The sequence below is a fragment of the Limulus polyphemus genome, unplaced genomic scaffold, assembly GCF_000517525.1.
Source record: "Limulus polyphemus unplaced genomic scaffold, Limulus_polyphemus-2.1.2 Scaffold1095, whole genome shotgun sequence".
NCBI lineage: Eukaryota > Metazoa > Arthropoda > Merostomata > Xiphosura > Limulidae > Limulus > Limulus polyphemus.
This window is the reverse complement of record NW_013666705.1, coordinates 7,769-35,394: the sequence shown is the minus strand read 5'-3', so window position 1 is coordinate 35,394 and position 27,626 is coordinate 7,769. Positions and strand designations below refer to the sequence as shown.

Genomic DNA, 27,626 nt, shown 5'->3' with positions numbered 1-27,626 from the left:
AGATTATTTAGAATCAGTTTCTCCCTCCAGTGCCCAATACTTCTATCTTCACCTGATCTTTTTTACTATGCTTCTTTCCTCTTCACATGCCCATGGACTTTCTCTCCTACTCTCAGCCCTTATATTTACTTCTTCCTATCCCATCTGTGTACAACATCTCGAGGAAATGGAGTTTGTCAACACTTTCACATATACCTCACTCTTACTCAATACCTTATTTACCTGGGAGTGTGTTTCAATTTACTTCTCAGGTGTGCTCAGCCTTCTCCCTTCTGCCTGCAAGCTATGGAACTACTAGTCACCAGGATTCACACCTATCTTACTCATACTTTGAGAGAGGTTTTTAGTGTTTGGAGACTATAGCTTCACTGTAACTGCCTATCCCTTTGGGTCATACAAATATGCACCTCTTCCATTGGTCCTTGCATAACTAGGGAAACTTCTCAATGGAAACTTTGACCTCAATGGTTCACCTTTCCCCATCTCTACTCGAGAATTTGTATTGGTGGCTGGACTGATCCAATATCGCCATCTGTGTTCCATTTCCTCCACTCAAACTGGACCTGCACCTCTTCACCGATGCTTCCCCCTCTGGTTGGGGAGCGTCTCTGGATAACAATTTCACATCTGGCATATGGACCCAGGATAAGTCTTCTTCCATACCAATGCACTCAAACTTCTGGTAGTCCATCAGGCATGCTTTCAGTTTTATACCTCTTAGTGGATCATTTCTTTATGATCCATTTTGATGAAAAATCGTTTTTTTCTTATGTCAACTACCATGGTAGAATCCAATCCAAGACTCCTTGCTTTCAAACCCTGGACCTTCCTTATTCGAACAATTTACATTGGGTTTATCTTATTGCCTGCAACATACCAGGTGTTATGAACCTGGATGTATACTGCCTCTCATGGCCAGACTGTGTTTTGTCCACAGAATGGCCTATTCACCCCAGGTTTCTGTTGGGGATGCTCTCTTTGATACCTCATTAATGCCTTGCCACCCCTCTCATTTCCAAGCTTCCTCTCTTCTGATCACATGTTCCCTATCCCTGGCTGTTGATGCCTTCAGCCAGGACTGGTTATCTTATCCTTTTCATGATGTTTACCCACCTCTCCATATTTTAACTTTGATTCTGACCTTGATTAGAGATGCTTCTTGTCATATCCTCTTGGTGGTACTCTTCTGGCTAGCTCAACCTTGGCTCTTTCTTCTGTGCCACTTGACAACACAACCTCCTCTTCCTCTGCCAACTATAGTCTTTTTCTTGCTTCAACATCATATATCACTGTTCTATCAATGGATCTTGTCCCTCCACCTTTTTATTTGAGATTTATTGAACCAGACTTCCCACTCTGGTAGCCTTTCCCATTCCTGTCATCCTTCTACCTTATCCGTCTACCTACATAAGTAGCATGTTTTTCGATTTTGATCCATCTGTTGCCACGTTCCTCTTGCCCATCCTACTGTCAGCCATCTCTCTTTCTCTCTTCCTTTTACCTGGCTGTTTGTCAGTGGCTCAGCTGTTTCCAGTTATTGGGCTGCCATGTCTACAACATTTTGCTTTTCTCGATACCACAAGTTGTTTTCCTTCTCAGTTCTCTCCACCTTGTTCCAGTCCTTCCTGCAGTAGATGTTGGTCCAATAGTCTAGGTAAATCTTTGCACTAGCCCCTCCACCACTTCAGCTTGGGATTCTAGCTTAATTGTGTGCAGAAGTGTGTATCATCTTGAAAGTCAACATTTTCCTTACCTGAAACTGTATTTCCTATAGATACCTCTTCACACATATTTACACCCTTTCTCCCCACTTCTGGTGTACCTTAGTATTTCTTGCCTCATCAAAGAGTGAAGATTCATAAGTGTAAAAGCCTAGAAGAAGTTAATATGCAAGATGATGTGTCACCCTCATATTGATGGAGGGCTTTTGCTTCATAGTAAAGTCATCATGCAGTATTGCAATTCACAAAAAATCCTGTGACATTAGGTGGGAGTTGCCTAAAGGCTAATGGCCTGCAAATCTTTAAAGCAGACACATAGTGAAGATAACTTAATTGTATGTTTTAAATAATATTCATAATCAGGTAGACCTGCCTCCAAATTACTGAAACTCTTTCCCAAAATGTGACTCAAAATTTCCGAATGTTTTTTATGTTTTGCAGAGAGCATGCATTACTTACCCATGATTGATCAATCGCTCCCCTCCATGTGACTTATTGTGCAAATGTCTGAGGTTCTTACATAAGCTCTGCTTTCCTGTCCTAATTTAGATTTTTTTGTTGACAGTTGTGCTGTTAACTTTGCTACAGTGTTCTTTCTCATACAACTGTTTCCATTATTATCAGAATTTCTATACTTTTGTTGGAAGCCTTACTTATGCAATGGGTCTATAGCATCCTGAGTAAAATTGTCGATACATTGTCAGAATTATTTTTTACTGTGTTTGTGCCATTACATTTTGATGCTTCTGGCAGGTATAATAATTATATGGATGTTTAGTTTAGCATTTTCTTTCAGTTTTGATGAAGATCAGTTTCTTTTACTCAGGTCTAATTGCCTTCAGATTCTAAAAAGCTGTTTTTTTCTGCTACAGTGCTAGCCTTAATCATCATTACACTTCTGCTTGTTTCATTTCTTTCTCTCTCTCTTAGGTATGTTTGAGGATGTTTACATCATGTGAAATGATTTCTGAACTTTAATCTTTTATTTTGCCCACCTTCTTGTGGTTTTGACATAATGGATATTTTTCAAAACTAGCTTGGTGTTGTACACTTCATATTCCCCTCCTCCTTTTTCTTCTCAAGTTTTTGACACTCAATTTGTATGTTGGAGAGGGGTCTTCCACTTGGGATTTTACTTTAATTTATCGTCAGTTTCTTACCCTGCATGCCATGATTTGACTTGTTTCTACACCAGTAGTTGTTATTCTTGTTCTCCTGATTATTTTACTTAAGGTCACATACATCATGACTATTCTAATTCCACAGATCTTGCTCTATCCACACTAACAAATTGGTCTGTACAGCTGATCCATCTTGTTTATTGTGATGTTCACAACCATCTTACATTTGGATTTCAGGTTATATCTCATCATGTTTGCCATTTGGCTATGTCTTTGACCTTCTGGTCTCTGTATGCTATAGTGTACATCTTACAGGTATTATGAAGAATCTACATACTTTTTTTCTATTTTCCCTTCATCATGTCATTGTAGCCCCAGTTTCATGATTCTCTTTGCCACCTATGATTATTCTCCAAGCTTTATGGAATCCTTTTCTTGTGAATTTTGTATATTCTGTCAATTATCCTTTGTTACCCATTTTTCATGGTATCTGGGATTGTGAATTATTTTGACTTCAAAACAAACAATACCGAACCAGAAAGATACCGTAATTTAATAAAGTATTTTCCAATATGACATGTAACCTCCAGTTATATCTAGCTTTTCCCGATTCAGTGCTGCCTTTTATATGCAAAACTTTTTGCTTACCGCTAGCTTTAAGACTTCCACCTAATCTCATGTTTCCATAGCTAGCTCCAATTATACTGACTTTTCAACCATCACTTTCAGACTATTCATTTGTTAAGACGTGTCTGTTTTTTGCTCATGTGAATTTCTCATCATTAATGTTTGGTTGAAGTATCTACAAAACCAACTGTTGTGGAAATATTTTTTGTTTTTATTTTCAAACAATTCTGCTTCTGCAGAATTTGTGGCTCTTATTTTCCACAACATAAATTACCCAGAGATGGTCATGTCATTTCCACACTTTCTAGGGTTGAACATCTTGACTTTGTTCACTCTAGAAAGACTATCACAATAGCGTTGGGTGCTTCTTTGCCTGTCAGGGCGTAATCTCTACTGTGCAGTGAGTGGTGGAATCTTGCATGTGGCCTGTGCCATTTTCAGGTCTTGATACAGACTTCTCTCCTCCTATAATTCTTCTCCATGGGGACATGGATTTTAGACAGTCTTTTTTCCACTGCCTAAGTTTGCAAACAATTCTTCCAGTGCAGACGTGGATCTATCTCAACATTCTGTGTCCTTCCATGACTTTTCTTCTCAGGTGTGTTACCTTTATTCACTCTCTCCTATTTTACATTAATTTTTACTTTCCCTCCTTCCCCTGATATCCAAGTCCATGCTGCAAAAAATTTTAGTCTCAACTTCACTCTGATACTGGTATGCTTCAATTGGTTACACAGATGCCTTGGCTTACAATCGAGCTGAAGGACTTTTCTTAGACTCCCAAACTTTGGAGTCTCTTCCTCAGGCTTGGGGTTCTGATCCATTATACTCTGTTAGTCTTTCCCAAGCTCAGTTTTCTCGCCTTTGACTTACCTTCACTAACTTTTTATGTTATCTATCTGCCATCCATCTTCTTTTCAAAGCAATCCACCATTATCCAGAGGGGTTTTTGGCAGCTACTTGTTCCCTTTCTTTTTATACATTGGTATATTTTTCTTCCTCAGCCTTGTCCCTTCTCACTTGGTTACTTTGTTACTGGGAATGTACATTTACCACAAGTACATTTACCTCCCTCTTATTTCAGGGACCTTTGTCTGGTTCCTTTCCTCTACCAATGGGTTTTTGGTGTGGTACCTGATTCTTTGTAGTCATGGGCTGAGGCCATGTGACTACCCTTGTGTCTTGTCTTTCCCAAGCTTCCTTTTTCCAATTGCTGTTTCCTGTCTTTCCAACTTCTTTCCACTCCCTGTCTTTCCATCCCATTCCCATTTTCACATTTGTTCTTCCACTATCCATAGGTTTCAGCATTTGGCTTGATTTGTGGATCTATAAATACCTTTTGTAGCGTATAATTGGGGGTTACTGGTTCTATCTATTGGCTTTACCCTTTGCTTTCCTCCCCTCCTCCTTTGTCTCCTGTTCCCATTCCTTTCTCTTCTCCAGAGGACCCTGTCTCTTTGAGGTGGTGTTAGACATTATGGCCAAAGATGCTATCATAACTGTTTCTCACCCTTCTCTGGGATTTCAGTCTCATTTGTTTGTCATTCCCCAGAACATCAGGGATTGTCTTCCAGTAATTATCCAGTCCCATCATTGTCATTTTCTCACCCTCTGATGCTTTTTTTCACCAGGGCTTTGGATCACTAAGATTGATGTCTCTGTTGTTTATTTTCACATTCCCAGACTTTATCTTCAGTCCGTACATCACAGTCGAGGTTATCGGTTCCGAGCTCTTCCTTTTGGCCTGACACCAGCCCCATACCTTTTTTTTTGCATAGTATGTGCCTTTGATTGTTAATTCCACTGTTTGGGATTGAGATTCCACTATTATATGGACAACTGACTTCTTTTAGCTCCATTCCAACAGGACTCCTCCTCAATCTTTTGGGGACTTTGGCCTCCTTGAAGAGCCTTATCCTCTTGGATCTTGCTCACATATGTTTTTTACTGCTCCCTTCTTCTTCAGCATAATTCTTCTCTCTTCCATCCAGCCATGTTGTCACTCTAACTTCACTCATGGTATTTGTCCAGACCATTGCAGGATGGTAAGAACTCTCTTCACATGTATCCTTCTTTCTGTTCCATTCTGTTTGCCCATCCTCCTTAGAAGTTTATCAGTGGAAGTGACATATATAACTGCTAGTCTTGTTGTTGATCCTTCGCACCTTCTTATCCTTCCATTTCCTTCTATCTGTGCTCTTCACATGGATTTTTGACTGGGCAGCTCTCTTGACTACTTTCTAATTTTCTCTTATGTTGGGTTTTTCTTCCCTATCCCTCCCCATTTTTCTTGCCTACCTGAGTTGGTACTTATTGTTGTTCTCCGTGCCCTTACCCTCTTTGAACCTTTGGCTTCCTGTCCCTTACACCATCTGTCCATTAATACTTGCCTATGGTCGTCAGCATTCTGATGTGTATACCATCAATTCTTTTTGCATTCTTTTCTATCTCTCCTTTATACTTCTCTATCCAGATCATGCTTTTCTTCCAAAAATGTCTGTGGCACATAAGGTGATAGTGCATTTTCCCCTATATCTCTTACTTCCATTCTCATCTTTATTGCTGTTCAGATCCAGATCTTCTCCTTTGCCATATTTATGTGGTCCATTGTTATTTGGCCCACACTTCTGCCTTTCGTGGTTCCCAATATCATCTCTTCCTTACTATGGAATTCTTCATCCAATCATGATCTTTCCCCTGTTACTCTCAATGGATGGGTCCGACAGCTTATTTATTCACTGTATTCTTCATTGGATGAAGAAACATGTTGGTGTTTCCAGGTGTCCTTCCCTCAGATTTGTCACCTAACTCGCTCGTTGGCTGTTCACTTTCATCATTCATTCAAAAAAATTGTTTTGGCTGGCATGTGGATGACCCCTCACACTTTTGTCATACAATATCCCTGTCGTCTGGCTGTTTCTTCATCATTGGGCTATGGACTGCTGCTGGTTGCTATTCTTCACATACCATATTGTCTGTGACTGGATTAGTCGTTCTTTTTTTTCTTACCCAATTTTTTACAGAGCCCTCTTGTTCCTTACAGGATCCCACTCAGTGGCAAGTGTTGACTGCCATGGTATACTTAACTAAACTCTGCACAAAGTAGGGCCATCTTGGCTTGATATAGAGCTCACCCATGAGATTAGGTGTTACACAAGACTGCTTGAGGTATCCTCACAGTTCTCATTCATTTTTCTAAACAAGTCCTGATCCATACCATACCCACTCGTAGACTAGCATTAGTAAGGCAGACAGGGGATTCCTGCCCATCTTCCATGCTTAGTCCTGGCCTGCTTTTAAAAATAAGGTTTTTGTGGTCAACCATTGCATTGTCTGACATTGATGTGCTTCTCTGGACTCCTCACCACACTTTCACCCCCCCCCTTTTTTTTTCTAATGGAGTATGAGAGTCCTTGCCAGTTCCTAGTCACTGGGATGGTGGACCATAGAGGATGCCTCCTAAGTGTGACAAATTCCACTCAATGGAGAGTAGGGTGGTGGTGTTCTATTCATGTAGTTCCTGGTTTTGGACTGGAGTTGACCCACCATGTGCAATCTGACAAACCTTAGCCATACTACACATATAGTACTTCTAAAAGCCTGATACAAGTTTTGGATTCTGCTTGTGACACTTTTCTTCCTTTCTGGGCAATGAGTGTACCCTGGTATGGACAAGGTGCAGTCTCCCACAAGTGTGCCCCTATACTTTTACAAGGTATAGGGTGTCATACTGCATGGGTTCATTTTGGGCATTTCCTGAAGGTACTCAACTAGGTAAAGTTTTGCACTTGTATCTCCACCACTTTAATGTAGAATTCTAGATAGATGTGAGAAGAGGTTACAAATCATATTGTAAATTAACATTTTCCAACACTGAAAACCTATTTTCGATATTTATTCACCTCCTTTCACACTTTCCACCTTTCCTTCTCACTTCTGATGCATTTTACTTTCTTCCTAATCTTGAAGTGATGATTGAACAATCAGTATAGGGGAAGCCAGCTGCACTAGGAGGTGATGTTGTAATTCTGTTGGTGGAGGGTTGTTGCATGCAAAAATGCCGCAGTATCATGTGGAAATGTGGGATTAGATGGGAGCTTCAAAGCTAGTGGTGAGCAAAAAAGTTCACATATAGAGGGTAACACTGAATTGGGAAAACTAGATGTGAGAAGAGATGAGTATCTATCAGAAATATATTTTCATTGTTGGGTAATGTGTACTTTTATTTCAAGAATCTGTATTTACATCAGTGTGTTTAATTAAGACTCTCACATGTTCTTTAACCTCTGCAGCTGTTCTAAGCAACCCAAGTTTTCTATATCATGTGACACCCCTGTTCAGAAATTTAGGGGTATCTGAGGTTGAGAATTTTTGATTATGTGTGTACATATATATATATATTTTTTTTTTTTTTTCCCAGCTTCATGTGTACATCCTTGCATGGCATTAGATATATTGGAAGTGGGACTACTGTTATCATTAGATGTCTCAGCTTCAACCAGGATGGGAATCATCAATGTTTTTATTCTTATTTATTTATGTTTTGATATTCCAATTTCACTGTTCTCACACTGCTCGAGTTTTCCTCAATGCTCACTATTTGCATGATTGTGTAACTCACTAGACATTTTCAATATGGATGAAGGGGCGAATGCCTCTGTTGGATCCACTGATTCAGTACACCATTAATGCTCATCAAACAAAAGTATGTGCCTGAATTAAAGGGCATCATGGGTGAAGAGAAGCCCTACTGAGAATAATGCCTTTCTTCTGAATGAACTTTAGGGCCAGTCTTTTTATGTGGCTGGTCTTTTCAACTCATTCTCTCTTGAATCTAGTTCTGTGAATTGTTTTCTGGTTTTAGATTCTACTCTGACTCTGCTTGGGTCCATATTTTTCGTAGTCTAGATTATAATCTCCCTGCCTGTTGTTTGTAGTTCGGTTTATTTTTATGTTCATCTGTTCCTATCCCCTTTACAATGTGACTTTTTTGGCTTGTAGTATTTCAGAGGTAAATTTCTCTGATCTGAAGCTTACAATTCATCACATAAATATAATATCCCTCTAGTTTCATTGCCAGTAGCTTGAAGAACATGAAAATATGCATCGATACAACAGACAGAAAACACAAGTCCAACACTATTTACTTACCATATGTGCAAAGCCAAAATGAGAAGATCAAACATGTGGCCAAAAAATTCAATATTTATGTCTGCTGGAAATATTACAGAACACTCAGATCTGTCCTTCGTCAAAACTAAACAGAATATCTGATGACAAGCACAGAAACGTTATTTAAGAAATACCATGTTATTGTAAACAAACCTACATTTGGGAAACTGGAAGCCATTTTGGGGTATGAATAAAAGGATATAAAGATTGCACAAGATTGATGAAAATACTTGTTGATTGGACATAGAATAGACATGGACAATTACAGATACATGAACTCGGAGAAAGTCTGATGCTGTTGCTGAACTATGAACTAAGTAGTTACTTTTCAGTTCCACTTTGTTCATCATTGTAAATGAAAAAAAATTATGTAATGTTTTCTTTTTTTAATTTGTGAAAGATATGAGTAGTACTTGCACAAGAAGTTTTATCCTCAGTCCTGAGGCAAAAAGATGCAAAATCTTGTTTAACCAATGAAAAATTTGCATCCAACATGTGGTCATCTCATAACCATGAGATTAGGCTGAAAGATGGGCCTTGTTTGTGAGAGAGGAAGAATGTGATGATGTGAATTGTTAAAAAAAATGATTTACTAGAAATTGCTAGAGGGTCATCCCTTTAGTATAGTTGGTATAATATTTGCTTGGTGTGCAAGTAATCCCAGGTTCAGCCCTGAATTAAAGTTAGTTTACAACACAGTGTCCTAAATAGTGGTATGTGAGAGGTACTATTATTTGCCTTTCATGTTGTCTGCTTCTGTTGTAGTTGAAGACTTTAAGATCATTTGCCTCTTGTATTAGATTTTAATAACTCTTTGTGAAATGTTGTATTTATTCCGTTTGTTGTTTCAGTTTTTGTGTTGGATGATTTCATAACTGGAAATATGCATTTGCTCGGCAGCATCTAAAAGTAACTTTGAAGCTACAATTGTTTCATGTGCCTAGGTACCCTTTTCACATTACTGATTTGTATGCTTTGCACTGTTTCAATTATTAATGAGTTTTGCATGGGCTAAGTAGAAAGTTTCAAATTTAGAGCTTCTTTCACTTTGTTAATTTTTGTTTTTACTGCTTACCCCAACTCATTTGTATTTTAAACTGTTAGTAATGTTTGTCAGAAAATGCATACATCACTATGGGAGGTGTCACTGTCCTCAGTTTTTGGCCTACATCATGGTCTTTGAACATTTAGGTACTTTCTTATTAATTTCTTATCTGCTGGGCTGTAGGTTATGAGTGTGGTAATTCAAGGATAGTTCACGGTCACCTGATCTCCACAAAAACAAGAGGGTTGTAGATCTAATACATGTGCAGTCAGGTGTAGTGATTTGTTGAAGGTGAAATTAAAGAGGCAAGATACAGTGTTAAAGTGAAGATTAAAATAAAATATTGTTTTGTTGCAAAATAGAAAGTATATCGTTGAAGTGGGAGAACTATTGCAAAGAAAAAAAAGAATAAAACGTAAATAAATGAGAAGAATTGAACTGCAGTATTCATGATCAGCAGGTAGAAATACAATGAAACAAAGATGGGATTTCTGCAGTAAGTCTTGCTCTCTAAGAACAAACTGATTTCCTCAGAAGTTGATCAATTCAATCTTGAAAGCGTCAAACTGCATTCTCAATACACATTCTCTACACAGCAGATAAATCAGAAAACAGGCACTAAAAGGCAGAAATATTTGTTGAGTAGGTCTGAGAATGTTAATGGATTGCTATTTCCTGTTGAAATAAAATATGACATTTTGGCTCCTATACTGAGGCCTTAGAATAGGTGCCTAAACATCGTCTCCTTTTCTTTCATCAAGCAGTTGCAGTCCACTTAAGTCCTCAAACCTACTATGTCTACTCTGCCTAAAGTTCCACTAAAACAAAATCTCTCTTCAATGTGACAGTCACAAAATACTTCTCTAGACACAGGATCTGACTGAACACAACCTATCACATGAAACAGTAGATAAGTTCCTTTACATGTTAAGCTACCAGAAGTAACAACTCAGGCTAAATTTGACACATGATCTTAATGGGATTTAGAATGATCTATATGAGAACTTAGAAAAATTATAAAATTTGTAGATGAGAAATGTATTTTAGGGTAGTAAAATATTTAGCATTTGCATACTGCACAGCCAATACTCCTCTCCTTTACAAGAATGAAACTGCCTACTTTATCATTCTGGTACCTATTTCTGTTTTGTAATGTAGGCTATCTTAGCTATTTTTAACATATAGATGTATGTTAATATACTTTGTGTTCTTGCTCTCCAGTCTTTCAGTTTTGACCTCATATGTGTTGAACCTAAGGAAGTAGATGTAGAGTAGTCTCATAGTAAGGCTGATTGGAAATGTTTTAACACATTTGTTGACACTTCTAACCCACTGTAGCCAACGTTGACTTAGATACTTACATAAGGCCAAAGTATGGCCACTGGCAGGTAGATGAGAAGGGCAAGATGACGATGATCAACAAACCATCACAATGGAAACAGCCCATAGTCAGGGACACAGAATGACTGGGATCTATAAGTCCAATCCCTAGGTGCTAAGATCACTGAATCCACAAGCCATGTAATTAGGTGGGGAGGGGAACACCCCAAGAAAACCCACTTTCAAAGGATATTTCTTTGAATTAGTGCATGCCACCAATTGATTTGTGGTTTAGTGAAGTATTACATATTATCATAAATAATCTTCTAAGTCTTCTTCATTCAAGTATTAGGTTATGTATTTCAGGCATCCAGTAGAAGGGATTAATGTCTCTGTAGTTGTAATGGCTTGGGTAACATCATCTAAACCCCAACTGGGGTGTTTGGGGATATGGGTATCCCCATTCAACACACTTATGTTAATTAATTTGACTCACATGGATGTTTGATATAGATTGTTAAGATAAAGTTGAAATTATTATTAAAGGAGAAAAGATTTAGTTGTGCATTGCAGTATAGCATTTGGCAGAGCCAAGACGCTTATTTCTTGGGAAAACTTATCGATTGTATTTTTAAATTGTAAAAATTTATAACAAATGAATCATTACAGTTTAAATATGTTAGCAGTAAATTTACTTATTTTTCAATAAAATCTTTGAGACATCTGTCAGCTACAAAAGAATTCAGTTAAAAACCCACTGTGTAACTGTATAAATATATTATCATATTCAATGTATGCCATAAGAACACATTATATACTAAATTCTATCCAATAGTGTCACTTTGAAAATTGTATTATTACTTTTGTTAGAAAGAATTTCCAGGTTTAATAGAATTTGACTTTATAAGTATTATTTCATGATATTTAGTTTTCAAGCAGAAGGACATACTCATGAATAATGTGTTCTAACCTCTCAATTCCAATAGATTTTGAAGACTTTATAAGTAATTACAAGTGCAACACTACTGAACCATTGGATGGAAAATTTGTGAGTTTACCAAAGAAGAAATATTTGGAACTGTTACAAAGACTTTCACTAGCAGAGAGCAAGTTGGAAGATCTACAAAAAGATGTGGAGAAAATGAGGTATCTGTTTTTCTGCATAGTTTCACCTGTTTGAAGGAAAGAGTTTAGCTGAAGCATTGTATTAGTCAACTTGTGACAATATTCACGAATAAGATTCTCTATTAGTAAGAGTTATAGATGCTAACTTGTGTAGTTGATTGGTTTAATAAGATTCTCTATTAGTATGAGCATCCAACTTTACCCCACCCAGACTTACACCATTCATGATTATCTTTCTAACCAGTGAGGTGTGTTTCTGGATACCTCTACCAATTTTTATGCTTGTTTTACTTTGGAGCCATTTTTTTAATATCAATACCCTTGAAATGTGGCATTTCAATGGACCTGCCACCATTTTTTTTTTACAGATCTACAGACATCCTGTTTTGATCAATTTTTTCATCTCCACTGTTGTTTCTTGTATCAACCGACTAGGAGTTACTTGCTCTCAGGACTTCTACATGTTTTAGGAGCTCTGAATTTAGTGGCAGATCTGCTGTCTCACCTAGACTGAATCCTTCCAGCAGTGTGGTCATTACATCTCCTGTTGTTGCTGTGGGCTTGTTCCCATCTTGGGAGTTTTTTTATCAATGTATTTGTGACTTCCTGCTACACCAAGATTTCAACTCTTTTGGGCACCAGTCCCAGACTCCATGTCTTCTTGTATGCCTATCCCCCTTTTCAACTTCTTTCCAGAGTACTGTCTTTAATTTGCAGCATCCCATGCTAAGTTATTCTTATTGCTTTTCTTTGTCCAATTCAATCATGATTTCTGCTATTTCACCTCTTGGTGATCCTTGGGCCTCTATCTCTTGAACTTGAAGGTCTCAGACACCCATCTTTCAACACACTGTGCCTCATCGTCACATTTAGCTTTTGCCTAGTCTCCTGCAAGATGCACAGATTTTTCTTGAAGAGTAGCCCATTATCTTGCTTATTGTTATCAGCTATTCATGCTTGCAGTTTTAATTACCACAAGTGGATGATTTATTATTGATAGTCCATTCACTACTCTCTCTCCTCCAGGTTGTCTTACTCTTCCTCATCTCACTTCCTTTTTTTTTAACCTGGTTTTTGAGAATAGTCTGTCAGTTTCTACAATTGCTGTTTACAAAGCAGCTTTATTGACAACATTCCATCTTTTTCTTAGCCATTCTCCTTTTCTTTTTTTGGGTTCTAACAGATCTCTTCCATGCCTCTCTTATCAGTTGTCCTCCTCATCTCTGTTTAGTTCTAGACTCTTTGAAAATAATATAAAATTTAAATATATTCAAAATTTTTTATATTTTAGTTATAGACTCAAGCTTCAGATATGAGACTCTTTGAAACTTGTAGTAAAGACTCTAGTATTTGAACAGAATATTACATAGCTGTAATCTTCATATTTAGAAAACAATAGCAAAGTAGTCTTTATAGCCAGTCTATACTTGATGAAATACTGTAATTGTGAACATCATTGTAACATTCATATTCTCTAGAATTTAAAATGAAAAAGTTTTTTTCAACATTCATGGTTAGAAAAAACTGTACTTGTTTGAATTTTTATTCTATCCATTTCTGGAGTTAAGATATTTATAATGACGATTTGATTAATAGAACTAATAACTACAAGCTTTTGAAGCCCAAAATTTGAAATTTTTTCAAGCAGAATTGATTATTTTTTTGTAAATTATTAACTTATGGAATAGTTTTCCTAATAGTATGCTGATAAATTGAATTAATTAAAATTATTTTGGGTAGATGAAACACAGCATTTATATAACTTCATATTTATTTTTATTGCTTGAAGTTTAAAGGTTACTTCAATAAATCCAGATGATTTTGCAACCTCATCCAACCTCACATTAATGATTTTTTTTTCTTCTTTTGTGTAAGATTACAATCAGCAATGACGTAGATTTATTAAAGCAGACCTATCACTATATGATATAATACAGTTGTTGTTTTGTTTTTTTCATTTAGTATTTAACTATAATCAGTGTTTTTGCTCAAACCATTGTATTTTATGATGTATTCAACCTAAATGTAAATGTATTAGATTTACTATTATAAGTATAAAATGATAAGTCAAAAACTTCTGTGTTTTGTATGTACGTCAAACGTGATGGGTAATGTGGCCACATTCAAGCAATATGTCGGTTGCAAGCAAAATATGACATTGTGTTTACTTAATATTTCTATGAATAGAATTGTTTAAATGTTCATTGAAGTGTATCAGTTATTTAATGTTGAATAAAATTACTTTGATCTTGTGTTTCACTAAATATTTTAGATTTTGTGTGTGTGTGTTTTATAAAAGCATTAACTTGAAAGATGAAAGAGTCCTAAAGTGGAAGTTTTAACTTAGTGGAATAAACATTTTATGAAATATATAGGTATGTACCTGTTTTATTCTTATATATGGTTTCTCTACAGTGAATTACATCATAATTTTTGTGTGGAACTTATTATAATTTTTTTTTTAAGTAAATGTGATATTTTGTCATTATTTTATAGATTATCTGTCAGGAATTCATTTCTACAGTCTCATGCTACTACTTCTCCTTCAGATGTTTGGGAAAAGAGTGTCAGTTTGCTAAAAGAAGAAGAAGATTGTTCCTACTTTGATTCTTACTCTCATTTTAGCATACATCATGAAATGTTGCAGGTGAGCTCATACTCAGTCTTGGTGATTGTTTGGTTTATTCTCCACCTGTTCAATGTAAGATATATTTATAATAGACACATACACAACCAACAAATTCAGACATATTTAACTCAGGTGTTGCATTGTTTTAACAATTAAGATATGTTAAGTTCAATTATTTTATAAAATATTGTTGTAATAGAAAATCTAAATTACAGATATCATTTTCATCTGTTTCTGATTGATCTTACTTGTGTCACAAGACCTAAGAATCAGTTATGGCAGAAAATGATATTTTCAGTAGAAATCTGTGGATATCGTAATCTACAAAAAATAAATTATTATGCATGAGAGAGAGAGTTTGCTTTTTCTTTTTTACTAAGAAAAAAATTATTTACAGTCTTCAGTTTATCACCTCAATAAAACTGTTTCTTTTAAACAGCACATGTTTAACTTAAGTATATCTATTATTCACTGTATTACTCTGGAATTATGTATAGATGTGTGATTTCTATCATATAGTTTTAAAATGTGTACGATTTTTAGTATGTTACCCTGATGTGTATATGATGGCTATCATAGTACATAGTCTTTATGATGTAGATTGTATTGCCATTGTATGATATTCATTTTGTCTACAGTTGTATACGAGATCCATCATATTAAACCAAGTTGAAAATGGAGTTTATAATACAAACTTGTACGTAATGCTTACCAATATTTCAAACCAAGCTAAAGGTTTTGTATTACAGTAGTTTATGTATGAAATTTAGTATAATACCCTGGTATGTTTGTATGTCTATCATAATTCATTGGACTGTAACACAGAATAAACTTAGTCATAAACAACACTGTTTCTGAACAACTTGTGCTTTTTTTACATGTAGGACAAAGCAAGAACAGAAGCATATCGAAATGCCATCTTCAATAATCGTGATCTTTTCTGCAACAAAATTGTTCTTGATGTCGGTTGTGGAACTGGAATCTTGTGTATGTTTGCTGCTTCTGCAGGGGCTAAAGAGGTGGTAGGCATTGACCAATCAGAAGTTGTGTACCATGCTGTTGACATCATCAGGTAGAATAATAAAAGCAAAATGAAATTAAGATGATTTTTTTTTAGGATAAATTTCTGACTCCTAAAACAACATCTGTTTTTTATTTAGAAATATTTAACATGCATAATATTTGAATTAATTTCTTATGGATGTTTAATTTCTGTTTTACTGTATTGTTTAATGTTGGTTAAAGGATAAAAATCTGATATTACATGTTCATTTTGTAACTTTTGTGTAGTAAACCTTAGTATTAAAAGTGTGGAAAATAGTTCAGATCATTTGATAATTATTTTTATATTTAAGAGTGTATGCACGTGTTAATATTGTTAGAAACTTATGTTTCAGGTTATAATGCAGTTTGTACCAATGATAATAATAGAAGAGGCATACTGGTATTTAGATTAGATCCCCAGTTTGCCCCTGAAGAAGAATGGTCCATCTTTCAAAAGTGCTCAGGTTATAGGGTTTTTTATTGATTTCTATCAAGACTTCTTGAACCTACCTGTTTTTCTAACATCATGAGCATACTTGTATTTAATAATCTAAATATTTTGGCTGTTTATAGATCTCCAAGCTTTAATATACATGAGTTTAATGTTAACTTACAAAAATGAGTAAATATAAACCAAAATCTAAAAACATTTATTATTGATTAGAGTCATGAACATAAATATAAGAAATGTTAATGAAACTGGAATTGATAATTATTTAGACATCTTTACAGGATATAGATATTGCACACAGATCAGAGTTTACAAAGTAAATTAGAGGTAATGTTTTAACAAAGATCATATAAATGTATTTCTGATTTCTGCTGTTGTATATAATAAAAAAATTCTGATCGTTATTTTATAGTAACTATTTTGGATTTGAGAAAAATAAACTAAATCAAATTTAAGGGACAAAACAGGAGAAAAGCAGTACAATGAGATATGATCTAAAAATCTTAAATTAATTGTAGGGATTTAATCTTGAAATTACAATATGATATATTGTTAATGAATAACCAGAGAGGTTATAGTTTGAATAAATAAGAGATCAAGTTTTGAAAATTTAGTAAAAAAATTAATTAGAAAATCAAAAAGATCTGTTTTCTTGTAACAAGATTAAAAACTGTTGTTAATAGATCAGACAGGCATGAATTTTTGCATATGAAGTTCTAGATAATATACATAAAAAAATGAATTAATTATTATTAACATGTATAGGAATATATCCATATAACAGATAGTAAAAGTTTTGATACTGTTTTGTGCCGAATTGGTTCCAAAACTAAATAGCACAATTCAAGGACAATGCAATATGATGATTTAAACATTAAAATAAGCATATATAAATTGACAAGATGTTAAGAAGAGAATGAAAATATTATTTTTGCCTTCAAATTAAGTCAGCTTTTAAATGGATAGTTATAGCCACATGTATCTGATTACATTTTTTTGTGGCCTTTGTTAGAATAGTTATGCATTATTTGTCTGTTGGATTTGTTATAATGAGTTAGATAAAATATATACTTTAAGGTAAATGGTTTTTAGTAATCTATGCATTTTGGAACACCAGCTGAAAGAAAACAATTAGTGACATGTGATGGTACAGTTACATGTTACAATTTAAACTAAGTACACTTAAGATATTTTTTAATAAAATTTTTTGTAGACAAGCTGAAATTAGTTTTAAAAGGTATTTTCTTTCTGAATAAATTAAATATGAAAAAAGAATATTGGATTTTATTTCCTAGGGAAAACAACCTTCAGAACCAAGTAATATTAAAAAAGGGGCGTCTCGAAGATGTAGAACTCCCCATAGAGAAAGTAGACATTGTGATCTCTGAGTGGATGGGCTACTTTCTTTTTTTTGAAGGAATGATAGACACGGTACTGTATGCTAGAGACAAATACCTGATCAAGGGAGGCACCCTACTTCCAAATAGATGTACTATTTCCTTGATTGCTTTATCTGATGAAGGTATAAATGTTCCCTAATATAATCAAAATTTGTGGTATTGGTTTTGATATTTTTATTTATTTTCTATTCTGATTGTTGATTTTTATTTTCATGATAAATCAGTCTCAGAAAATTTTCTTTCATGGAAATTTACATAATTTTTAAAGCCTTCTTTTCTGTAGAGCTGTACAGTACATTGATAGTGTTATGTATAATTCTCCCATTTCAAGTGTTTAAAAGAAAAAATAACTGATTTTTTCTGTGCTTCAGCAAAATTATCATGAAAAGTATAATGAAATGCAGACTTTAACCACATTGAATCTTGGTCACATAAATGATATTTAAATTCTTACCCAAGTTTATAAATGTGTAGGGAAAGTTAAATTGCATTTTTAAGATTAAGTAGATTTAAGTTACTTTTTCTTGTATTTTCTATCTTTCAGACCTTTACCAAAGATATGTAAGGTTTTGGACAGATGTTTATGACTTTAAGATGAGTTGCATGAAGAAGGAAGTAATTAAGGAAGCTACAATTGAATCAGTCAGAAAAGAGAAAGTCTGTAGTGAACCTGCAGTTGTTAAGGTTAGTCATAAACTTTTTGTTATATATATATATAAATGTCAGTTGATTATTGGTTTTTTAGTAGTTTACTGTACTTATTTATGTGTGTGAACAGAAAGATTTATTCATAGTAAAGCCTCACAGTGATTCAGCCGTAAGTCTGTATGCTTACAATGCTAAAAACAAGGTTTTGATACCCCTAGTGGGCACAACACAGATGGCCCATAGTGTATCTATGCACTTAACAACAAACAATTTCATAATAATACAACTCATAGTGAATTAGGTTAAAACTAAGATATTAATTATTGATGTTGTGTTGGATTAGTCATGTGCATAATTTAAATACTTGAATATTTTTACTGAATATGTTGTTTCTTTTCACATGTAGCAACACCTGGGGTAAAAAGAATGATAATTTCTGGTTTCCTTCATGTAAAATATTAACTTTACGGTGTATTCTGTAGAATCTTTTTAAGTTTAGTCTAAGTCCTCAGTTGCAATTTTGTACTCAACTCAGGGTCATCATGCAGCTAAATGTTTTAGAGGTACAGTCAGAAAACAAAGTACTTTTGTTATCATCGGTAGGTACTTAGTGCATTTGAATACATTTGTAGTGTGTGTACTGATATTCTAAATTTATATGTAGTTTAATTCACTGCTCTAAATAAATATTCAATAATATTTTTGTTACCTCTTAAAGCTCACACTCTCGGTCTACTGACTGAGTTCATTCTACTTCAATTGCCATTCAGTCATTCAAGAGGTCTTGTGTTATGGTGGTTTGTAGACAACTTTTCACAAACTTTATAGCTGAGAAGCTTTTCTCATTACTGGAAGTGTCAGGATTGGCTGTTATAGCTTTGTAATTTGGCTGTCTGAATCTAGTGAACTAATTCTTGCTCAGAAACATATAGAGGTACTTTGGTTTAGCTTGTGTGCTTCTGTATCAAGTCTGTAGGTTAGAAGTTTGTATTCCTACTCTGCCATGTGTAGATTAACATCTCCTGTAGATTAAGTTATAAGCTGCCTCAGTTTTCCAATTTTTTTTCAAGTGAAAGAGATATCAAGCTACAAACATGTTTTAGCAGTGGCATTGCTTCACTGGTAAACCTCTCATTGATGCTTTCAATGCATAGGTACAGTGTAGCAAATTATAATTTGGTGCAGATTGCATTCTTTGAACTAAGTACAGTTTCATTTTGCCACATGCGATTCAGTATGTTTGAAACTTTTTCTAAGCTTTATTTTTACTTTTGAAGCAGGCTGTTCTATTTAATCCACAACACTTGAAATGTTTCATCTGATTTTAGTCTTTAATTCAGATATGAAATCCTTAGTAATTTTTCATGCTATACTGATGTCCATGTCACTTGTCTGAAGATATTTGGAAACCACTGAAAGAACTCTGCTGAATGCTACCAGATAAAAATCAAAATTCAGTAGCTTTACTGAATGCCATGGCTGTACCAGATACTTCTTTGTTAAATGCACTAAAAACTTTAATTTCATGTAATTTCGCTATGACTGACTCAACTGTTGAACACAAAACTTTTCAACTGTATTTTCTCCCCGACTATCTTGTTACATTGATTTTGGAGTTTTGGTAAAGTGGAAACTTCATTAGTTTATTTTTATTGTGAATCAGAAACACCTGTATTTCTTCTTGTGTGTGAACATACCATTTTACACCTGACAGCTGATCTTTCCTGGTAAAATCTGGAGCTGTCTAAGTAAATTGAAAAGTATAAAGCCTATTTCACTTCTTCAGTGGTTTTACTTCTAACCTCACTAGCAACATCATAAGTCATTGTATGCTACTAATATGGCTTTCTCTCTAAACACACCTTTATTGGTTGGATCCTTGGATTCAAAATGGCAAACTTAAATGGTCAAGAGTTGCTGCAGTATGTGCCAGTCTGAGTACTGACTTCTGCCTGTTCTCCCTTCCTTTTGTTTTTAATTCTGGTTACCTAGCCCATTGTGCTGGTAGCTGTTTTATAGGCATTGATGATGTCAAAAGCAATTGCCATTTTGAAAATTTTCTACATGCTGTTAGGCTATGTTAGTTCTCTTCCTGTCTTCATTGTCTTATTCCACTTCTTGAACCCATCTGAAGCAAAAGCTTTTTCATGTTTTATTATTATTATCATCTTTGGATGTATCAGTGGTGCACAGCAGTTAGAATCCACAACATCAATAAAGTTGACTTGGATTAATACACCATATGTACCTTTTTATTTGCAATACACTAGTAAGTCAAAGATGGCCCATAGTAGCATCACAGTTCTCTTTTATTGATAAAATAAGGGTTTATATTAAATAAGAAGTACAATTCTGAAAAGACTGACAAATAGCAAAATTCCTTCCCTTATAGCATATATCATCAACTCTCTTTTTTTACATATTTATATAAATATAAAGTTTATAATTAATACAGTTACATACAAATCGGGTTATATTAATAAAAGACACATATAGCAGATAAATAAATAAATAATACCCACAAAACAGCTACTGACCTCTTCCAGTACCAGATATCATGCACGAACACATTGCATAAGTAATTGTTACTAAATTAACTACTGTAAATTAGCAGAAAGAATTAAGGGATAAACTCTAAAGGGCAAATAATGATAATAAAAGTCATACAAATAATAGTAAGTGGAGTGTTTTACTTTTCTTCTTATTAAATTTCTGCTGTTATTTTGATTAACTTATTGATTTCAAGTAAACACATATATTTTGAAACAGTGTGGAAAGCATTTGGGGGTGTAAGCCCTATTGGCATGATGCCACTGACTCAGCTGATGAGTGAAAGCTGTCCACTTGGTATAAGTTTTTGTTTTACAACATCTAATACTTGTAAGTGAAACCAGTATATTAAATTGGCTAGAGTATTTATTAGGTTAACTTATAGTTCTGATTTATGGGATTATTTTATTTTGATCAGAAGTTATTGAAAATTGGGCTGTGGTTTCGTTTGCTTACCAGTTGTTAAAGCTGTAAAATAGTAATAATATATTACCTTTGTATGATACAGAGTTTTCAACAACTTTTACATCATGCACAGAACATGTAAGAAATGTAAACACAAAACTGGATAGTTTCATACACTAGAAGGTGCATTATGAAAAAATCATATTGTATGAAAATATGTTGAAATAGGTACAAAGACATATTCTGGCACATGTTGTGTAACATGACCACTGTGGCTAATTTGCATATTATAAAAATAAAGAAATGCAATAGAAATGTCTTATATTCCTGATAACTTATACAAACATGACTAAATGCTCCTGAAAATAGGTCCAGACTTTGATGGGATATGGAGAATTAGTCTGAACTAAGGAAAATTCTGAAAATTAATTCAAGGTCAAATTAAAGCACTATTGAGTGTGCCCTAAGTATGACATATACTACAGTGACTTGTTAATGGTAATTTAATAAAAAACAAACATCTTATCAAATGTACCTTAGTACACGATAGATATGCTAATAATGCACCAACAGAACAGATGTTTAATACTGTTTGGGGAATAATTCCAGTCAAAGAGCTGTTACTATTGCAGAACAGGTGCAGGTGTCTCCAGTACTATCCAAAAATTATCTTCGTAGCATGAACTTCGGTGGTAGAGTAGCTAGACATTACCCACTCCTCACACTAGGCAATATTGTACATTAACAGCAATGGGCATTGCTGAATGCTATGACACCCTTCTAGGTTCCCATAACTGATGAATTCAGATTTGCACAACTTGTCAACAGTGGATGCATTTGGCTTTGGCAACTATTCTCCTAGAAACTTTTGTTGAACTCCATGCAAGGCACAATAAAATACATTGGTATTTGCTATGTTTTGAGGTGCTAGATGTGGGCAGTTGAACGACCACACCTGGTGGTATGCAAAGGGAGATTCGCTATTGCTTGGTTCATCACAATTCTCAAATAAAGCTTTCTACTTGCTACACTAATGACCAGCTTACCAGGCAATAAAACATTTTTATGCAAAATAGGACTGCTCATCCATTCAGTCTAAAACACTAAACAATGGTAAGGGGATTACAGTCACTGTATATGAACCCTATCAATTATGCATGATCCATTCTTAACAGTTTCCTGCAAAAGTGTCTGTTCCAAACAACCAATTTCTTGAGGCACCCTTTTCCAGTTTCTTTGTCAGGAGGAAGGTGCAATCCTACAGGTCTAGATTCCAGATTTTATATGTGCATTGTATAATCATATTTTTGCCTTAATATAGCAAAAGGCAGATCTACTAAATACTATTGGTAATTTTGTACCTTTTATTTTTTTATTAGATAAAACATCATTCTTTCTGGAGTGAGTGTTTTTTGTTTTTTTTTCTGTTAGACTATGTATAGTTGATAATATTTTGAATCATCTAATTTATTGGTTTAGGAACTCAATTTGATGTCCTGCTCTCCTGAAGATTGTGAATTTTCTTCAGAATTTCAACTGAAAATAAATCAAAATGGTGGTATTACAGCTGTAGCTGGGTACTTTGACTGTTTTTTTGATCTGGAACATTCTGTAAGTTGTACCTTATTAGCTCAACAATAATAGAAAATGAATCTCAAACTACAGTGTCATGTGGTGTTTTATTAAACTCATTGAGAGTTATAACTACTGCAATAGAGTACAGGAGTGTTTAGTTGTAATGTTTTATGGTTCATTTTGTATTTACTGTTTTACTTACTTTGATGCTCTTTTCTGAATTCCACATAACAAAAATAATTAGAAATTTATCTAAAAAATTTCACACACAACAAATTTGTTAAGAGAGTCATAATACATTTAAACTTTTTAGTTTAATTTACAAATAAATATACATTGACACTGATGATAATGTTTGTAATTTTGCTGTATTTCTTCCTTTTGATGCATAGAACTTTCCATTTTTCAAAGTCACTGTTTTGTACATAGTTTTAGTTTGTAATAACATTTCTAGTGTGCTTCCTGTTTATAGCTTCAGATTGTAATATTAATATTTTATAGGTGGAGCTGTCCACATCTCCATGGGTACCACTCACGCACTGGAAACAAACAGTGTTCCTTCTTTCTGATCCAATACCTGTCACACAAGGTGAGTGAACATCAAATCGGTTTTTAATAGCATCTTAAGACTTGGTTGCAAAAAATGTACAAGATGAGTAAAAGGGAGCTAGTAGCCCATGAAAATAATCATACAGTCAGGTAGCCTACAATTTTTACATCATGGCAAATCATTATGGATAAAAGTGGAAAACATACAATACTTACCTGTATTGGTTTGAAGCTAATAATATGCTGCAAGATGCATGTTTCCTAATGATATGTGAATTTTGACTTATTTTGTAGATACCAATGATTTATTGTATGAGAATCTATTGAGATGCTCCTTTGCTACTTGATTTTTACAGTCACTGTGATAAGACAAGTACAGAAGTTATAAGGCAAAAATCTGGAAATAGAACTTAAAAGGATGGGTGTGATAAGAAAGAGAAGTAGAGAGCAGATCAATGTTATCAAGCTTTATTCTACCAATAAATATATGTGTACATACTCATATTTTACAAACATTTCAACAAGGAAACAAACTTTAACCATTTTGCTTTAATTCTATATTTAATTTATTTTTGCTTTAAGCTATATTAACCTTGATTACAATTAATTTAAGCTGTATTCCAAAGAGTTAAAAAAATATGTAGTTAAAGTTCACCCAGATGGTGCACCTAGTGCTTGATGGCAAAATTACACCACTTAATTACAAATTTTATAGAAAATAAACTGCAGTCTTTCCATACACTTTTTAAAATATTTCTGGAGTGAAATTTATTAAATAAAAAGTTTTGTTTATTTAATTTTTTACACAGTATTTTTAAACATCAGAAAATTTTGATTTTTGGGAAATTGTAGCGAGCTATGAACAGATTTATAACGTTTGTGAAATTTCTGAATTTTGATTTAGCATTCTTCTAGGAGGAAAGTTGAAACTGTTTTTTTAACATAACAGTTCTAATCTGAATCTTGTATTCTTTAATACAGGTGTAATTTTATTGATTTGAGACAATCACTTTTTTCAACCTAGGTTTTCGTGATGTTATTTAAATTGCCTATATCTCAGCTTTGAGAAGTCATAGGCTATTGATCTAAACATATGACAAAAGATCTTTTCAATTGTATAAGCTAATATGGCTTTCAATTCAGTGGAAATTTGAGTAGCAAAAGGAACAAAGTGATAAATATTTAGCTTTGTCATGGATTGCTAGAAGAATAATATTTGTGAACAAATTCTGTCACAGTTATGGTCCTAATTGGTTTTTAAAAACTGAGAAAAGTTTATCATTTTATACTTCATTTGAAGTATGATGTTGCAGTATGGTAGGAAAAGAATGTTTTTGAGGAACAAGATTAGGTTCAAAATTGTTAGGCTTTATTAGATCATTTTGCACTCAAGTGTATCATGTTTTGTTCTGCCAACAAGGCCACTGTTTGTTAGGCCATATTTACAGTAGGCCTTACTGTCCTTATTAATTGTTTGAAAAGCAAAGACACTGATTTGATAATGAGGTAGTAAATACATAAAGTAACAACAAATTAAATCAACCTTGGACCAAAATTACAGGCAGGTATAATTTAGAAAACATAAACATGTAAACTATCTTTTGGAACCAAATATAATTAAAATCGTCTGTAAACAAAAAAGTATATTAATTATTAACATTTTGTTAATTTTTTTTTATATGCGAATCACAAAGCAATTACTGATTGTTCAGCACATTAATTAACTAAAAAGAAACTGTTATGGTATAAAATTGGTTTTTCACAAACTTTATAATTTTGTGAAGTCTTAGTATTTACATTTTATGTCCAAGAATATCTAAGTATGTCTATGTTAAGTCACAGGTGTAAGTTCCTATTCAGAAATTGTGGACTTTAACTGTGTAAATTATTTATGTAAGTTACAGCAGAACATTATCTATTTGAATATATATAAGACATTTTATTGACCTATTTTTCACTCTGATTCAGCCTCATCAGGCTTATGCACAGTAACAAGGCTAAGTGTCTTACTTAATATTTATTTTAAGCACAAGTCTTATATGAATTGATTGCTTATTTTGTTTTAGATCTGATTTTGTAATTTTTTCTTTAGAAGATGAGTTTAATTAAATCATTTGTTTTAGCCATTTCAATAATGAAATTATGATTCCTTTATTAATTACCACCAAATATTTTGTACGTAGCTAAACATTTTACATTACAGAGATTCAATCTTCTTGTAATAGTTGATCATTGTATCTTGTAACCTTTTTATTTAATACTAGCTGAGGGCACCCATTGAGGAAACAAAAATTGAATAAAAGACAGTGTCCCCCTTCTTTCTTTCTTTTGTTATTAAATGTTAGACTTTTATTGCATACCATGCTTTGTGGAAGGTAATAATTGACTTATTTAACTCGTTAAGTACTAGTGTCTTTAATTTCAAAGCCTGAAGTCTATAAAAAAAAAATAGTAGAAATTTGCATTATTTCAGGAACTTTTTTAACCTCCTCCTTGGGCTGAAATCCTAAAACAAAATAGCCTAGGTACACCATTAGATAGTTTCCAGTTACTGTACCAAAAATTACAGTTAATCAAGACAGCCAGCTTTGGGTGATGGATACTATCACACATAGGTACACACATAATGGATCAATTTTTAGTAAAATATTGTGATACAAACAGGTGCTTGACTAGTAAAAACCTTGTGAGCTGATAAACAGTTTGATTATTTTTTTTTTACCCTTGACAGTTCTTTGAAATGTACTTTAAGAAAATTTTGGTTTCAGCATTTCTCAATATGTATCAATCTTTATTTCAACTTATAGAAATTACAGTATTTCAAAACTTTTATTTTTGTTTTTAAGGCTTTTTTTTTTTTTCATTTACTAAATTAAGTCCCTTTCTGATAATATATTTATTTTAAAAAACATATATCTTTGCATTTATTTTCCCCCAAGGTCAGTATAACATTATGAATTAAAACCAATAATATATAATACAGTACCATCATGATTTTTATAGGTGATACAGTGAATGGAAGAATATTTTGCAGGAGAAGTAGAAAAGAACGAAGATCACTTTTGGTGACCATAACTTTGGAGGATTCAAGCCAGTCATATTTTTTAAGTTGATTTTAGTTTTTTTAATAAACTGTTTTAATACTGAAGTTATTTGTATTTTTCATTAATTGAGTTTCATACAGCCTATAGCATAACATCTCTTGTAGATCATCACACAGTTGTTGGGTGCAAATAAATGAAAAATTGTCACTAACTGCTATAACATAATAATTCTTTGATAGTTAGTTTAGACAGAGTATCCATATTGAGTTGACTGTGAAACGGGTGGCAACTGGCTATTGGTATACAATCTATTTATGCAGCTCAAGTGTAGAGGACAACATTTTGAAAGTGTTCTACCTTTTGTCTTCAAAACTTTCAAAATCGTCCTCTACACACTTGAGCTGCATAAGTAGATTGTATAGTCACTAATATATTTCTACAAGTGTTTCTCTAATAGGCAATTGTGACCTGTTTCACAGTCAACTTGCCATAATAATCTTGTAAATTCAAATTGTAATCAACATACGTAGAAACTTGGAATTAAACCACAGTTAACTTGATGTACTGTTGTAGATGACTCTGTAATATTATTATGAAAATCTGTATCATTATATATTATAAATGAAAAACATTAAAAATCTCTTTCCAAAATCAAATTTCATAAGATATTCTAGGAGGTAAGTCTGTTTGTGTATAAATTACTTAAATATTAGTTACATGACTAGTGCTATACTGTAGTGACAAAATTAATTCAAAGTATGACAAAATGTTTGTTTGGCAGTTTGCTGATGCACCATATCAAATTGTAAAAACTATATTTATATTCTGGATTGTAAATATGTAACACATTCATAATGTTTCAGTTACAGCTATACTGTTTTTTATATGAATGTTGTTTTCATCTGTATGTATGATGCTTTGATTATAATCATATTAACTTTCTTTCAAACAAAAACAAAGAGTATTTGAGTGAGGAAAACGTTTTTGTTCCCAAAATGTATATAAAACAATACTTGATAAAATTGAACTTTATGAGGAGAATTAAGGATTAATATAAGTAGATCATCCTCACAATATAGAGGAAGCAAAGAACATAGTATCCAAAAAGGAATGAACAAAAGATTTCAAGGGATGAGATCTTCAGTTTACATGAGCTTTCGTTGAAACCGAATGGCTTCATATAGAACATTACTATTTACC

The 27,626-nt window shown here is 33.6% G+C and overlaps 1 protein-coding gene across 3 annotated transcripts in view; it reads left to right on the top strand.

Annotated features, from left to right (window-relative positions):
• Nucleotides 1-27,082, top strand: part of LOC106462104 (protein arginine N-methyltransferase 3-like) — a 39,583-nt gene extending 12,501 nt beyond the window's left edge. For all 3 annotated transcript variants that reach the window (XM_013921988.2, XM_013921990.2, XM_022389243.1), the window contains 8 exons: nt 11,993-12,152; nt 14,628-14,778; nt 15,645-15,832; nt 17,551-17,777; nt 18,200-18,339; nt 22,738-22,869; nt 23,335-23,422; nt 26,386-27,082. In XM_013921988.2, the coding sequence (XP_013777442.1) occupies nt 11,993-12,152; nt 14,628-14,778; nt 15,645-15,832; nt 17,551-17,777; nt 18,200-18,339; nt 22,738-22,869; nt 23,335-23,422; nt 26,386-26,495 (1,196 nt within the window). In that variant the 3' untranslated portion in view covers nt 26,496-27,082. The remainder of the gene's footprint in view (nt 1-11,992; nt 12,153-14,627; nt 14,779-15,644; nt 15,833-17,550; nt 17,778-18,199; nt 18,340-22,737; nt 22,870-23,334; nt 23,423-26,385) is intronic.
• The last annotated feature ends 544 nt before the right edge of the window (nt 27,083-27,626 follow it).